At 41.0% G+C, this 17,346-nt stretch overlaps 1 protein-coding gene across 7 annotated transcripts in view; it reads right to left on the reverse strand.

The window, feature by feature from the left end:
• LOC140724724 (GATA-binding factor 6-B-like) overlaps window positions 1-15,605 on the reverse strand; it is a 39,871-nt gene extending 24,266 nt beyond the window's left edge. For 4 of the 7 annotated variants that reach the window (XR_012098161.1, XM_073039252.1, XM_073039200.1 and 1 more), the window contains exons 1-3: window positions 15,352-15,605; window positions 12,974-13,880; window positions 5,003-5,214 (exon numbers count right to left, since the gene is read on the reverse strand). Coding sequence is in view for 6 of the 7 variants with exons in the window: in XM_073039252.1 (XP_072895353.1) it covers window positions 5,003-5,214; window positions 12,974-13,844 (1,083 nt within the window). In the remaining variant the exon portion in view is untranslated. Of the gene's footprint in view, window positions 1-5,002; window positions 5,215-12,973; window positions 13,881-14,705; window positions 15,299-15,351 lie in introns of those variants that run through there. The other 3 variants (XM_073039242.1, XM_073039214.1, XM_073039223.1) reach the window with 3 other exon arrangements.
• Between the last annotated feature and the right edge of the window lie 1,741 nt (window positions 15,606-17,346).

Here is a 17,346-nt window from a genome sequence, read left to right on the forward strand (position 1 = left end):
CTCTATTTTCTAATGTGCAGAATTCTACAATTAGTCTTGCTGAACTTCTTTTAATTGCTGTTTTACTTTGGACTTCTATTGAGCCATAATTGAGTAAGAAATTCATTGCAGCCTTTAGGGCTAACAATTTGTGTCTTCAGATCCCGTTCAAGTTACCGGGTACATGTTTTATGGACCATAAGACCATAAGACATAGATGCAGAATTAGGCCATTCAGCCCATCAAATCTGCTCCACCATTCCATCATGGCTGATCACAGATGCCACTCAACCCCATATGCCTGCCTTCTCGCCATTTTCTTTAATGCCCTGACCAATAAAGAAACTAAATATCCCCACAAACTTGGCCTCCACCGTAGTCTGTGGCAGAGCATTCCACGGATTTACTACTCTCTAGCTAAAAAAATTCCTCCTTACCTCTGTTCTTACTTCAGTTCTAAAAGGTCGCCCCTCAATTTTGAGGCTGTGCCCTCTAGTTCTGGATACCCCCACCAGAGAAAGCATCCTCTCCACATCCACCCTATCTAATCCTTTCCACATTTGGTAGGTTTCAATGATATTCTCACACATTCTTCTAAATTCCAGTGAGTACAGGCCCAAAGCTGCCAAATGGTCCTCATATGTTAACCCCTTCATTCTGGAATCATCCTCATAAATCTCTTCTGGACTCTCTCCAATGACAAAACATCCTTTCCAAGATATGGGGCCCAAAACTATTGACAATACTCCCATGTGGCCTGACTAGTGTCTTTATAAAGCCTCACCGTTATCTCTTTGCTTTTATACTCTATTCCCCTTGAAATGAATGCCAACATTGCACTTGCCTTCTTTACCACAGACTCAACCTGTAAATTAACCTTCTGGGGGTCTTGTACGAGGACTCCTAAGTCCCTCTGCACCTCTGATGTTTGAACATTCTCCCCATTTATATAACAGTCCCTACTTTTGTTCCTTTTACTGAAATGCATTATCATACATTTCCCCACACTGTATTCCATCTGCCACTGTTTTGCCCATTCTTCCAATTTGTCTAAGTCCTGCTGCAATCGCATTGCTTCCTCAGCACTACCTACCCCTCCACCTATCTTCGTATCACCCGCAGACTTTGCCACAAAGCCATCAATTCCACTATCTAAATTATTAACAATGTGAAAAGTAACGGTCCCAATACTGATCCCTGGGGAACACCACTAATCACCGGCAACCAACCAGAAAAGGCCCCCTTTACTCCCACTCACTACTTCCTGCCTAACATAATACTCAACTTGAGGCCCAAGGAATGAAACAATGAAACAATATTCCTCCCAAATCATAAGACATAGGAGAAGAATCAGCCTTTCAACTCTACTCCACCATTCCATCGTGATTTATCATTTCTCCCAACGTCATTCTGCTGTTCTTTCACTTGTTTCTTTCTCTATCCTTAAATTGTCATTGTCATCTATCTATCACCCAGCTTGATGAACCCAAGTTCCCAGATGTCCTTTTGTTGCAATTACACTGGATTTTACAGTGCAAAAATCATATAATCATCAGAAAGAGTTAAAATATCCAAATCCAGTGGGTTCTGGGCCAAAATCCATAAACCTATCAAAAGCATTTTATTGAACTTTTTCATTGTGTTTAAGAACACATAATAAATCCCCTGGTATTCCCTGATATTAGAATGTTTGGAACTGCAAAAATAATATGACAAGGTCAGTTAGCAAAGGGGCATAAAATTAGCTCTGGCAGACGGCTCAAAGCAATCCAACATAAAGTGGCTGGCAAGAGAACTCCTGCCCTGTGATTGTTCATCTTTTTCCTGGAGTGCTACTTACAAGTCTTTTCAAAAGTAGGTCACTGAATGTGAGCTTATGAACCCAGTACCTTTACTGCTCCTCTCACTTTAATTCATGGCCTCAATGCCAAGCAAGTATGTTTGGCTGGCCTCCAACCTCTGTGGGAACTGACCTGAGACAGGTATTCCGGGATTCTGCAGAACCACAGCCTAATGTAGTGTTCCTAGACATTGCTCTAAGACAAGGGTTCCCAACCTTTTTATGCCAGGCAGTCCGTGGAATTCCTTTAGGATTGCAGGCTACATTAAGGAAAAGCATAAAATGTGCTATGGAAGAGATTAATCAGTGTTTTGTGGGGCGCAGGCATTACTGACAAACTTTAACATTTATTGGATATCACTGAATGGCCTTGGAAAGGTGGTGACGCACATCTTCGTGAAATTGGGAGACAGTGAAAAAACATGTAACATCAAACTAGAGGGTGCAGAGAACATAGAACAAAGCTTTCCCTGTACCAAGCAACATTTGCAGGGGGTGGAAAGCATGGGAAGGTGCATCTCCTCACACATTAACCATCATAAACTCAATGATATAATCAATTTATTCCTTTTAACCGAGCACTATACAAATGATCTTCTTACTGACCTTCTTAGTTATAATTTAGAGATTAGCTTTATTTTGTCACACGAACATCAAAATATGGAAACATACAGTAAAATGCATTATTTGTGTCAACGACTAATACAGTGCTATAATGTGTGAAGAGCCTGCAAGTGCCTCTGAGCCTGCCAGTGCCACATAGCGTACTATACTGGCACCAGAATCACATACATAACTTACTAAGCCTTACTAACACATACATCTGTGGGAGAGAACCAGAGCACCTGGAAGAACCCCATGTGGTCACACAGGGAGAAAGTACATACTCCTTACAGACAGCAGCAGGATTGAACCCAGTTCGCTGGCACTGTAAAGCCTTACGCTAACTGCTATGCTACCTTGCCGTGATTCTTTGGGATTTTGATATTTTTTTTTAAATCTCACTCTTCCTGCATTTATGAAGCATATGACATGCCAAAGTGACTTACTACCAATGCAGTACTTTTCACATGCAGTCCCACTGTTGTAATGTCAATCAATCTGAACACAGCAGATGATATGATTCAGTGCTGTTCATTGAGGTATATATCTTCAGTCAAAAACTAGGAAATCTCAGTTGTTCTTCAAACTTAGTGCCCAAAGTTTTTCTTTCTTTCAAACCACCATGGAAAATAAATCAGAGCTCCTACTACAGTGTCCCCAACAGTGCTGCACTCCAACAGACAGTCTCCCAGGACTCTTTTCTCTCTGTGGGGGAAATTTAACTACTAATCTGTGACCCAGATGCAAATGTACAGCCAATTGATCCCCGGGGGAACATTTACAACGAATAGTGCACAAATGAACCCATAAACACATCCTTCAACAACTAGGAAGGCAGATTAATTTGTACATTTTACAGCTTGCAAATAGAGTCTATGTTCCTTTATGTTTGCCTGCTGACTGAAGATTGTGGTAAATTATTAAATACATCTGAGTTCAAGTCACAGCCTTCACTTCTCTCCAATTGCGTCATTGCAGGTCCATCATTACCTGGAAAAACCATATTAGCAAGAGCCTGGCGTGGAAGTTCAAAGTTTAGTTGTGAATAACGGGGTGGGTATACGTTTAATTGTAGGTAAAGTTTCAACATTTTAAATTGCTGCTAACTTTTTTTTTAAATTATCGACTTGTTCTTTTGATCCGACCGTCAGTTATCTTACAATAAATCTAAAAATTCCAACTTGTTTTTGCAGTACTAGGGAGCAAAAAATAACCTGGATTCTTACTACAACACCTAATCCTAATCGTAGACCGAAAAAAGAGATGCAATCACTACCGTGATTGCCTTTATCTCCTTGTTTTAGCGGGGGCTGTTGTAGCTCAGTAATGCAAGCTAAGGAATATTCCCTGTCGCTTTATCTCACCTCACGGTAACCATTTGCCTCATTAAATTAAGTGGCTGGGGGCGTTCAGTGTTTTCCCACCAAAAAAAACCTTTTAAAGTCTCTTTTTAACACAGCAGTTGATGTGATTCCCTTCTTAAAAAGAAAACAGCCAATTGCGAAACAGCGTAGTAATTGGAAGAAACTAATCAAAGCTCTTTATCGAGTTTAACACTATTATTAATCAACCCGGTAAATAGATGCAATAAATGTGATGTCAGATTTGGGAGGAAGAAATCTTCTCGTTTGGGATAAATTTTGCCTCTGGACTTTGTTTAACTCCGCTCTTGTTTTATACAGTACTAGCACGGGAATGTCAACAAATTTTTTGTCACGTAACGCCAGACTCTTGATTCCACACAAAGCAAGGGGAAAAAAAGTTTTGAACATAAACCCTTTCATGGCCTGACGGTGAAAATTACATCTCTTTTCCTATAGTTATCTGCTTATGGTTTAAAAATAAAGTAATTCCGTTTCAAGTACAGAGTACAGAAGGTTGGTTACCATGGTCGATTAAAGGATTAAAATGCACAATTTTACTGGACTCACTTCATATGAAACGAGAACTAGAAGAAATCTGGGGGAGTTGGTTACAAGTCTGTCTTGCCTAATAGGGAAGGCTCTGCCATAACGACGGAGTGCTGTGCATTTCCACTTAGATGCTGTTTTCATTTTCGATTTATTCCGAAAGTTATTGGCTTCTCTACGTTAAACTATTCTCCATATGATGGTCCTTCAATTGTACGTTGGAACAAACTTAAATTTTAGTAATCACCAATAAAAACTAGATTGGCATGTTATAGGAATGTGTATAGAGCTGAAATGTTTCCCAACATTAATCAGTATTATTTTGCATTGGGGCAAACCCTAACTGATAAATAAATATTTAGCGTGGCTGGTCATTATGGGCGAATAATGTCATCATCATAGTGGATCCTTTACAATCACAACATCATCTTCTAAAATACATATACAGTTGCTGTGTGTATCTACTGATACACTGGACTCTAAATGGTTTCAAGTACTGGTTTTAGAGTACCGAAGACTAATTAGTCAATTAAAGGATTGAAATACACAATTTTACTGGACTGGATTAAAAATGCGATTTTTAATTAACAGAAGCTCAAACTTTGCATTGTATTCTAAGAAGTATTGCTACCTTGCAGGCTCTAGTTATCATTTATATTAAAGGTAGTACCTGCTGCATCTGGATTGGACTGGCGGGGTTACATAAGCCGCTTACCATTCTCTTCTGAGGTTTGATAAGAGGTCGGCTGAGCCCGTTCATCTTATGGTACAGACCGCAGGCGTTGCACAAGTAATGGCCGGTGCCGTCGCGTCGCCACAGGGGAGTGGACATGGAGCCACAATTGACACATTCGCGGGCTTCGGACAGCTCCTCCAGCAGCTCTGCCGTCCACCAAAATAAAGAAAGTTATTGAAATAATGCACTTAATCATCTTCTAACAAAGCTACGTGAAATAATTACAACGAATCAATATTCTGTCATTATAATGACTACCATCTAAAAATTTATCATTGTCTGTAAAGCACTTTGGTAGGTCTTGGAATGCCTTTGAAAAGTAAGCCTGTCCCTCTTGCCCACCTCAGTATTTACTAACTCTTGAGTTTTAAATTCTTTGAAAATGTTATTTTTAAATCATGTGCTCCAATATTGCTTACATTTTATGTTCTAATAGTAACACTGAAAATTTCCAATAGGAATGTCTTGTCATATTTGATCACCGTTTGTAGAAAAATTGAATTATGATTTTAATGTCCAACTCCTTGAGTTTCAAATTTTATTTCTGTTTTAGTGCAATTGTTCCGCTGTACGCCGGGTCCTATCCGAGAACCTTGGGTGAAAACCATTTTTAAAGGAAATGGTTCGGCCATTGCAAACGGGAGCTGATTTGCTGTGATAAAGTACTTTCTGAAACATAGGCCTGGTTTAGGGTGAAAGTTGGGTTCGTTGGCATTTTAAAAAAATAAACCTTGGTCTGAATTTTCTCACTCTAGTTTTTAAGAAGAGGTGACTAGTCCCGAAATTAAATGGATATTTTTTTACTGTTGGATTGGATTAAATGGGTAAATGGTCCTGCCGAAGGGTTTCGGCCGGAAACGTCGTGAGTTCCTCCAGCATTTTGTGTTTGTTAGATGGGTATCGGGTGGCTTATTACATAGATCGTTCTGTATTATTTCCCTAATGAGTATCCATGCTCACTGGAGAAGTTATTTTTTTTCACAAATCGTGACCAGCGGCTAACTGGAGTTATTACGCACGTACTTCCAAGTCTAAACACCTAAGAATATCTGATTTACTGATTGGCTAAATTGCCAACCTGTGCACTTATCATCTCGATAATAAACCTGCTGCCCATTGTACTGAGCACCTTCCAGATACAGAATGCTGCGAACAAATCATCCCGCCTGGATAAATGGTGCGTCTGCTCTCGGTCTGCCTTCCATTCATCCAAAGCATTTTAAACAGGAGGGTCGACGTAGGCCATAAGATAAAGGACAATTCAGCCCATTAACAACCTCTGCTTTAAATATATCCAATGACTTGGCCGTCTGGGGCAATGAATTCCAGATTCACCACCGGCCGGCTAAAGTAATCCCTTCTCATCTCTGTTCTAAAGAGATGTTCTTCAATTCTGATGCTGTGTCTTCTAGTCCCCGATATGGGAATAACTGTCTCCGTATCCATATTTCAATATTCCATAGATTTCATTGAGATTATTCTTCTAAACTCCAGCGAGTTGTTGTTATTTTAATGGATAGTCGTATCTATTGTTTTTTTCCCCCTACCCTATCGGTTGTGGTGAAGATCAGCGGTTCTAAACTGAACAGAATCTTTATTTTGGCTAATCAATACAGTCACTGGAAGCAGGGTGTGGGTAGTGAATCGACTGTAATATAACATACCATGACACAAAGTTATGTGTATTTCGTTAAATGCAAAACTTTCAGTTTGAAGGAAGATTCAGATTGGCAGAGCTTCGTTGTTTAATTCAATATTAATTCTTCTGTGTGAATCCTGCACTGTGATGTATAAATTGGAGAAAACATAATTCTAAAATTTAGGTCAAACGAAAAATGTAACAGTGAAAAAATAACCAATGAAGAAGTGGATCTGCGTGTATACTGTAAAGTACAGAGAAAATGCTGGAAATATTCCTGTCAGGCCGTGTCTGTGGGTTAACTTTCAGATGAAAGCTCTTCCGACCGAAACATTAACTTTGTTTCTTTCTCTACAGACTTGTGAAGTGTTTCCAGCGTTCTCTACTTTTATTTTAGCTTTCCAGCATCCGCAGGTTTTTATTTTATTCTGTTCTGTATTGATTACAGTACTAAAAATACAATGTAACATGAAGGGCGGGCACTGGAAAAATGATTTTTTCCCTCTTCCAAAGCAAGTTGCCTGATCCTCTAAGTATTTCCAGTAATTTGTTTTGATGTCATCGGCATGAAAACATCAGAAACAAAGAACCAGAACCCATAGATGTTAAAGTAGAAACTTTCAGCATATCCGCCTTCTTCAGATTGAGTATACTCACTTGGTATACAGTAAACGGTTTCTAAAATGTTAATACGTTGTCAAAGCGCAAACCTTTCTTGACTACAAATCTGGCAATCTTTCTAGTCTTTTCATCTTTGTATATATAGTGTAAATATGATTCTGACGTGGTAAACATCTGGATAATTAACCACCTTCTTTCCTGTCCCAAATACAGCGGGCCTGTCCTTCATTGCTACATTTTGGTACATAAATGTAACCGAACTACAATATTTCAGATCGTCAACGCCTTACACGGCGGCTGATTAAAACAAAGCCCTCCGCTGGAAATTAATTAACCCTCATCCTGCCCGAATATTCACCACCCTCCTATTTTCCAACCCTGGGCCACTTTTATCGGGGACTTTCCGAGTAAAGCAACACGCGCTCAGCGCACTTTTCTCCCACCATATAAAAGCGTTCGACCTACAGCCTCGGGCTATAAATCAATTCCTTTATAACGCCAAATAAGACGGCCGGACCTTCCTATAATTGTCCGAGTTAATAATGATGATAAATGAATAGGGAATCCTCGTGGGATTTATAAACAAAATAATCTTATTTCAGAAAATAAACTCTTCTTGCTACAGATGTAATACTATTATAATAGCGCGTGTAATTTCAACATGTTACGTTTCGATTGCACAACTCTTGAAATCTTCCACGAAAATGACTGAAGGGGACATGGGGAGGTGTAACGTCCTGGTAGAGGGCTGCTGCAAAAATGTTGGAAGGATTTATATGTAACCTGCAAGCCTACACTACAAAGAATTACTCGAGACAATGTCTCCCAGATTGATCGCTCCAACAACAAACATCAAAGCAGCGAAAGGAGAGAATTAATCCTTCATAAACATATTCTCAGCAGTTGCTGTATAAACGCTGTCTTCAAACAAGCTGAGGTGTTTCCACAGTCTAACAGTTTACTTTGCGGGTAGTTTAAACGTTAATTGGTTCAGCACAATTGTTTCTACATTTACAATGCGCTTTAATATCTAACTGAAGAGATGTAACAATGGTGGCTCCAAAGGGAGCGAGTAGTCTGGATCCATTGCCAAATGGTGTGGTCTTGCACTGAAAGGCGATTATCGTCGTCTCGGCTGTATGTAACGAGACGGTGGGGATGGTTATATTTAAAAGCGACAGTGTGCTAAATGAGAGGCAGAAATTGTAAACGTGTGAAACATGGGGGAAAATGAGAGACCCAGGCAAAACGCCAGGCTTCTTCCGAAAGCCTGGTTCAGTGCACTGGAATATCATTTTCTATTCCATCGCTGAAATTATTGCTTCTACAATTCTTCAGCATACGCGCACTCCTTAAAATCCATGCAATATTGTTTTGGTCCGAGGAAGTGGAGCCCTTGTCAGTACTGAGTTTTCTTTGGAGTGAGCGTCTGGACTTTGCAGACCATTTCTGTTTTTAGCGACAAAAATTCACATTCCAAGGGCAACATGCGGGGAGACATTTGATTGTCTGCAACCTCAACTCTACAGAAAATAGCAGCACCCGAATGCATTACTGAAAAAAGCAGCGAAACTTCATGTGCCCATTATCTATGGGGTTTTGTCAGTCCGGGGCGAAATATGGTTATGTTTCATAAGGTTCGGACTGATGGTATTGATTATTAGGACTGAATTTATTTCAACACAAACAATAGAAAATCTGCAGATGCTGGAAATCCAAGCGACACACACAAAATGCTGGAGGAACTCAGCAGGCCCGGCAGCATCTATGGAAGAGCACAGTCGATGGTTCAGGCCGAGACCCTTCATCGGGATTCATGGGGAAGGTTGGCGGCCCGAAAGGTCGACTGTTTACTCCTTTCCACAGAAGTTGCCCGGGTTGCTGAGTCCCTCCAGCACTGTGTGTGTGTGTGTGAATTTAACTGAATCCTATTTCCTAAAATTCATGTCCTATTTTTCATCGGCTGATCCAAAAATTGTTTCAGCGACAGTGGAGATTCAATAAAATTGATCCATCTGCGTGGTGCCTAACAGCGATCTTATTTTAAAAAAACACTTCATACTGAAAGATTCCATTCACTATAAAATGTGCAAGCATCCAATGTGAAATATTGTAAAAAAAAACCACCAGCTAACTTCACCTAAAGACTTAAAACTCACCACAGAGGTGTAATTTTTTGTTTGTTTTGATTTACCTGGTCTAACCTGCAACCGCAGATTTCCGAATCTCGGCTTTATTTTTTTTTTAAATGCAGTGTTCCTTTAATTTATGTTTGATTTTAGGAATTAGCTGTTACAGATTTTAGATTGTGAAGTATATTGAATAAAGAGTGGCATTTAAATTCTGATCCGAGAATCCGAATGTGATCCTGAGACTCCCGGTTTGCGACCCCAATTGAGTTGCTACCTATGATCCCTACGACTTTGTCCACGTCAGTTAACCCTCTATCAATATAATCAGATACTGGAATAAACAGTAACTTTTATTCTGCTTGTGAAAGAACCCCAAAGTACTGATACTAACACTTCCAACTCGGGACAAACCTGAACACTTGGGAGTCGAACTGCGGCATATCGCTATGGAATTTATCTGGGACATCTTATGTATTTAATTAATTACTTCCAAGTTTATATTTCGTACGATTGTGTTAAGTGTTTGTCTTTAATACAAACTGCAATGACATCATGTTCTTGAAATCATTTTATCCCTTAAAAGTTCGTCAAACAAGATAAGAATGACTAACGTCACCGTAAGGAGCACATGGAAGAAATTAAACTTGATTTTCGGATTTGCGGTTTGACCTCTGCAGCAAGGCTATTTTAAAATCTTTACTGGTCCGAACGAGTAAACGGTGTCAAGCGCCTACGGTAAAGATTGCTCATAACCTTTTGCACAACCCATGCGCGCAAACGTGCTCTTCCTATGGTCTGGGAGGTCGGTATTACAATATCATGAATATGCAAATTGACAGTTTGCCAGGATTATGATAATTTCGTTTTACCGATTTATTTAAAGAATTGTTTATGTTGTTTGGGCAATTTGACTTTCGGGAAGAATGTAGAGCATTTTTTTGACATTGGTTAGATAAAACTTAAATTTAAGAATGCACAGCATGTTAAATGCAGAACATTAACTATAATAACTTTAATTCAAATTATACCTAAATTTGAGACTAGGGTGTACATAGAAAATGTTTTAACTAATGAAACGCGCATTTTCCAAAGAAGGACTTCAAATGCCGATATGTATTCTCAAATCCATTTGGTTTGGGGAATTTCCGATTTCCTGCATGTCCCTTCGTGTAAATTAACCGTGAACAGACGGACCAAACCTCTGATTAAAATAAATGAGTTCGCAGAGGCGAACGCAGAGGTGAGACCAGGACATGGCCACCAGTAATGTTGGATTTCAGGGCTGGCCAGTGTATGGTCCAGAGAAAGGAAGTTTATACTTTTCGTAACTTGTTCTGGGGGAGGGTAGTGAAAGCACACTCTTTAACGGATATCACAAAATTATCAATTCAAATAAATTAACTGTCGGTCTATAGCATGAATGCAAGGGAAAGAGGGCTGTTTTCTAAAATCTAACAGAAGAAAATCTGCAAATGCTGGAAATCCAAAGCAACACACACATGCCTGGCCAGGCAACGTCTCTGGAAAAGAGTCAACAGTCGACGTTTCGGGCCAAGAACCTCCATCAGGACTGGAAAGGAAGTCAGAGGAGAAGTAAAGCGTCTCTGACCGAAACGTGTTTACTCTTTTCCATAGATGCTGCCTGGCCTGCTGAGTTTCTCCAGCATTTTGTTTTTCCAAACCTAGTCTAGTTCAAGGTTCTCAGTTTATTTTCAGCTGTTAGTTATTAGGCAAAGGCGGCGAATCTTTATTCTTTTCATTCGAGTATTTGTTATTTTGTTCATAAATAGGAGAGGACTAGCTGAGTTTACGATAAACTGTAATGCGTTCGATATCACCGATGTTACACGTTAATAACGTAATTACTCCCCGTGGGAGTTCATTTCACAATTTCTCTTTATAGTTCGATCTTGCCAGACTTGTCTGAAAAGTTAGGCAGTGTTTAGAATTTTTTTTTAAAGTCCTTATTATATTATTACTACTAATTCAGTAACATTTTCGGATTAGCTTGCTATTTAAATTGGACTAGAAAAGAGGAGTGGTGTGTGTGTGTGTGTGTGTGTGTGTGTGTGTGTGTGTGTGTGTGTGTGTGTGTGTGTGTGTGTGTGTGTGTGTGTGTGTGTGTGTGTGTGTGTGTGTGTGTGTGTGTGTATGTGTGTGTGTGTTGTATGGGCTCCTGTGTGTCAGCAATCATTGCATTTAGATCCTCTAACACATTTATGCGTTTATTGGTTCTCTACGTGGAGAAAACATTCATATTCCCAAAATATAGACAGTAATGTAATAACAATAAATAGCATTCTAATTTACTTTCATTTTCCAGAATACGATACACTAATGATTAAGATCAAGGATTGGCATGAATATCTGAGAGAGAATAAGTGGGAGAAAGGGACTGTGGCAGGTGGGACCCGGAATAAAGTTAATGGGCCTACCGGCCTCCTGCTGAACAGTAAGATTTAAGGAGGTAAAGAATCATGAAATTCTGACTCAGGTGTACAAGTAATGCGGAATGAGCGAATATTGTTCCGCGCTGAGTAAAAGACGAAGTTCTTCTGATTATTATTACAGTATAATCTATTTACCAAAATAGGCCTATTTCAGTGGCTGTAAACTATCGTAGAATGAGAGCTGTGAAACAGAATATGTCAGTGTGAATTTATCGAAAAGGAAATAATTGTGCAGTTCACACAATTATGTGGCGGTTGTCGTCCCCGTTTATTAGGCAACACGAATTGTTTGACACTTAAAGTTGCCAGTCTAATCGACTGCTGACACGATTGCTGCAGGAGTTTTTTTTAGAATGGATATTTCAAAATTCTTGGATGTGTCCAGGAAATATAACCTGATGTTTTTTTTTTCATCTCACGACCTCCGATTTTGGTGTACTCGCAGCTCTAACAACGGTATTTAGTCATACACTTTTTGAATGTGCTCCGATATTAGCAAAGTTTGTCACATGCAGTAATTGTGCTGTTTATAGTTATGTTTAAAATATTCTCACTGATCGAATGTATATAAATAAACTGATCTCAAAATGCCACACACGAATTTTGGTCGGATTATTTTGATTAGCATAATTTTTGGTGAAATTGACGATGCTTTGTACACTATGCCATATTTGGATGCGCCATGACTAATCTACAGTCACCCGCTCTCATCCTCTCCTGTCCCTGTTTTAGTAACAAAACGAAAATACCCGTGCAGAATTTCGTTCGCTATTAAACAGAAGCCAGAAGTTCCTTTATGATAAACACTCCTGACATATCCAAGAATGTAATGCGAGGCTGGGATTCTGCAATTTAAAATGTTCAATATCACACACAGCAACAGTACACTAAACTACAACGCTCACAGTATTTTCTTTTTGCAGTTAAAATGTTCCCAATCTAAGGATGGAACAGTCCCACCACGTAGATCGGAAACGACTATTTCAGAGGGAGAATAAGGGATAAGAAGCTAACGATTGTCGGTCATAACACAAATGTCTGGTGCACAGGGGGGGTGACTTACCTCCATTGGGTCCCCGCACTGGTATGGTTGTAGGTCTGCTTTGCAAGCTCTGTAGCATTGGGCTTTCAAAGGAACTTGCTGCAGTCCATGCCGAAGCCAACTGCGGCCCAACGTAAGAAGTGTAAGGGCTGGGATAAGATCCATTAAGAGGCCTGGCCAAAGCGCCAGTGTACTGATCTCTGCCATTCAGACTGTTATGGTAGCCAGAATCTCGAGAAGCTCCGTTTGAAATGGGCGGACTGGGGGAGAAGGAGAATCTGCTGGAAACCATTTCGTGAGGTCTGCTGGAGCTGTAGGTTGAGCTTTCCGAGGCAGGTTGAGTCCAGACCGAGTGGTTAGTAACGGGGTGGCTCTGCTGGCTCGATCCGCTACCTTGGAGATAGGGAATGGTCTGGATCATGGAGCTAACCCTGGTAGTGGGAACATAGACGGGTGAACTTGTACTGGAGTGCATGAAGTTGTTAGGAACATCGTGTGGGTAGGTACTCGGACCCTGCACGGATGCCACAGGCAAACTTTGGTACATATCAATCGATGGATGTGTCACATATTCCCTTTTAATCCCTCTGGGCAGAAACAGTTTGCCTGTCTGATCCAGATCCGTCATGAAGGTGGCGTGTTCTTGTGAAGTGTGTCCAAAGGGAAGGCAGGCGTCTACTGGCCTCCGCTGCAGGAGATGGCTCCTGTTCGTGTCCAGAGTGGGAACCGAGGATTCCGCCAACCTCAGGCTTTCTTCCGACCCTGAGCTGCCCTCTCCTCCGCTGTGGTGGCGGCCAGCAAACTTTAAGTAACCCTGGTCAGGCGGTGAGCTGAAGCCGTTTGGGGCGAAGTGCTTTGCCACGTTTGACCAGTCAGGTTCATTCGGGTCCATCCAGGTTCCGAGAAGTCCAAACGTCAAAGTGCAGTCCTGGAGGGGATGGTCCAAAACAAATAGTCTGTAAGTGTAAAAATCAATGACAGAGAGAGAGAGAGAGAGAGAGAGAGAGAGAGAGGAGAGAGAGAGAGAGAGAGAGAGAGAGAGAGAGAGAGAGAGGGGGGGGGTGAGAGAGGGAGAGAGAGAGAGAGAGAGAGAGAGAGAGAGATACACACACACTAAGAAAGCCAGTTCTCGAGTTCGTTGTTAATTAAAGCTCGAATCTCCTTTTATCGTTCTGTGTTCGCACTAGACAAACGGAACAATTGTATCACCTCTTAAATACCTCTTTCAAAACAAACCCCCTGAACAATTCTGGGTGTTCTTTTAAAGTACAAAGCAATTTGATAAAATAGTTAAACGGTCGAAGAATCATTTACGACTGATCTTTCGAGTGTATTTACTGGAGTCCATCTCCCCTGGGGTTCACCTCTTTTGGCAGATTGTTCCACGCGTGTTCGGTGGGAAGATCCTACAAGTATATCACTTTAAAGTTCATGGTCTTTTCAATGAAAATCAATTTCTCTAAAATTTTCGTTCATATTTTGACCATGAAATAGCTACTCGCGGTCTTTTAAACTGCCCCGGGTGAGCATTCGCTACGGGACAAAGTAAGAATAAAACTGCTGCGCAGTCACAAAACCACCCGCCTCCATAAAATTCCTGAAAACCGACTATCAACCCCCCCCCCCCCCCATCTCTTCTAAGGGAAGTTAGGAGACTTTAAAAATCAACAGTGAAAAGTTCAACATCCCGCAAATCTAACGGAGAGTACGTAAATGAGGAAGGGGGGGGGGGGTCAATCAATGGACAACGTACCCACAGAGAGTCTACATACTTGGCCGTTTACCAACCTGGTTTACCGGCACAGGTTTCTATACGATACCAGTCCGAGCCATCGCAAACTCTTGTCTTTAAATGTCGGGATTGGAAGACCTTTAGCATTCCCCCCGAAACGAGATCGCAAGGCAAGCGTGTGACGAAACATGCTGCAGCCTCGGCTCTGGCGTGTAAAGACTTCCCCCCAACGCTGCGCCATTTGAAGACCTCAATATATAAAATGACATTAACGCGCTGACTACATCCAGATACAAATGTCTTGCACTTAGAATCCCGGGTAATAACCACACGCCCCTACAGAACTGGCCAAGACATATCGACAACTTGCAAACTGGAAAGCAATTAGATTTCCAAAGTAGCGAAAACGCTGAGGTATCAAAAGATAAGTTGGCCAGAAATTACAGAAACCACACATCGATAGAGATAGGCCCAAAACGAACAGTAAGTAATATGCCTTAGTTACGCCAGACTAGAGTAAGATAATTCCGAGATAAGAAATATAATAGATAAGAGCTAAAGGCACGATAAATAACCACAAAATCATCCAGTACTATCACAGCAGGCATGCTACACTTGAACGAGGCCGTCGAACATCTGAAAAGAGTGTGGAAAATAAGATGCCGACCTAATGGTGTTTTGCCATCAGTCAGGTGTTTGTAGAAGTCCAGTGTGTCTTAAGACCAGTATGTCTAGGTTCTGGGCGGTAGAGTGCGTGTCTCTGCTCTCTGCTGAGCTATTTGAGAGGAGGCAGCGCCTTGAGCACAATTCACTGGAAAACTGGAGATCCTGATTGGATTCACACAGTGCTGACTTAAACACGGGCTCTGCAGCGCCTCCACAGCGGCGTCGATCCTAACATGCAACATGACCCCAGCAAAACTGGTCCGCAGAAAGACTGGAGCTCTCTGCGCGTCTCGTTTATATCTCTAGTCTCACAGATAGGTAGAGACGGGAGGACTGAAGCAATCAGAGACAGGGTGCCAGATACAGGGAGATAACTGGGGGAATAGAATGTGAAAATGATTGAGTGTAGAGGGGACAGCAAAGCCTTTGAACTCCGCCGTTAAAGCCTCTAACTAAAAGCACGACCGTCTAACTTTCAAGGAAAGGAATTTGACACCGACTTTAAACTCGTAGACATTTTAAAATTAAAAGCGTGCATACAGGAAAATCAACGAGACAAGGCTGATAAACATTCACTGCACCTGTCTTGTGACTATTTCAGTTAATTTAGGAGCGAACTGTTTTAAACGACGAAACTTGCAGGCATGGTATGCAAGGTTAGGCGGGCAACAGCCTCAACACTATTTTGCCCGCATTGCCTTGTAGGGGCGACCAGCTTCCCGCAGTGAGGGGAGAGCCATTGCCCTTTTTTTAAAAAAAAAACCTGGTGTTCCAAAGTCAGGTGCGCAGTTCAAATCTCTTTCATTAATCTTAGCCAACCCGGCAGCAGCGTCCATGTTTCCAGCGATATTCGCTGCATAAGAGACTATAAATTCAAAGATTAAAATCAAAGCGCATAATTAAGTACGGTTCCCGTGCTTCCACGAGAAGACATAACCACGTTTTCGATTTATTTTACCCAGGTGAACGGTTTGTGTAGAACCAGATTAGGCAGTGATTGGAGGCAATGAAGGATCCCTTTGAGACAGAAAAAAAGAGCTGTCACCCTTTTGACTTAATAAAGTGCAGACGTGGGCATGGAACAGCTGACGAGCAAGTACGACAATGACATAAATGCAATGCAGACATAGTTTCAGAATGCACGTATCCCCCAAATTTTATTACAAACATACCAAACATTCTCTATTTCATTCTGCGAGAACTTTCCATCTCCGCGCTTCCCTTTCGCAGCAACGCTAGCTTATTAAAGTATCACTGCCGCTATCTACATTTCCCTCTGGCATATCCCACACACAAGCCGATCAATACTACCGTTACACTTCGAGAAATATCAATATTCGAGCGCCACCATATCTCTGGCAATGTGGGTGTTTAATTCTGACACTTAAGTGGTTTGCAATGCGGTTATCATTATCCAACAGCAGAGACATGCTTTTGATTTCGTTATCAGTTTTGAAAATTCCTTACGTACAGTCCTGCGAGGGAAATTCTTTTTGTATCGCAGTTTGTTGCATAAGAAGAGCTTATTAATTAATAGTCTGTCCTGTTAATTTGTCTGCGATTGGAGTCGAATCATTTGTAAAAGTCTATCGGTTTAGCTAAACCATCTCGGCGTCAGGGGCCTGACACCTTCCACTAACTTGCCGGAGATCCTTCTTTGAACTTTAAAAGTAAGTGATAATTTACTCCCTGGATTCATTGCCTAAACTGCACAACGGACAAAGTGCAAATTGAAATAAACAATTAGTCAAATAATCACCATAGTGGCTAAATAAACGTTTTGAACTGAGGGACGGCGATATAACGAAGCCTTGTCTCTCCTGGGTGCGAATGAAAATAGAACAGACCTTTCCAACATGTTTATGGCCTGTAACATTATAAATATCACAGAATTTTACATTTTACAGGTAAAATTTGGGTCATCATTTCAGTTTAGAAAAACTGAACTCAGCGAAAGATGTGTTCAGAAAATAGCCCAGACTGCGTTGTTAAGACT

This window comes from Hemitrygon akajei, chromosome 1 (genome assembly GCF_048418815.1).
Source record: "Hemitrygon akajei chromosome 1, sHemAka1.3, whole genome shotgun sequence".
Classification (NCBI taxonomy): domain Eukaryota; kingdom Metazoa; phylum Chordata; class Chondrichthyes; order Myliobatiformes; family Dasyatidae; genus Hemitrygon; species Hemitrygon akajei.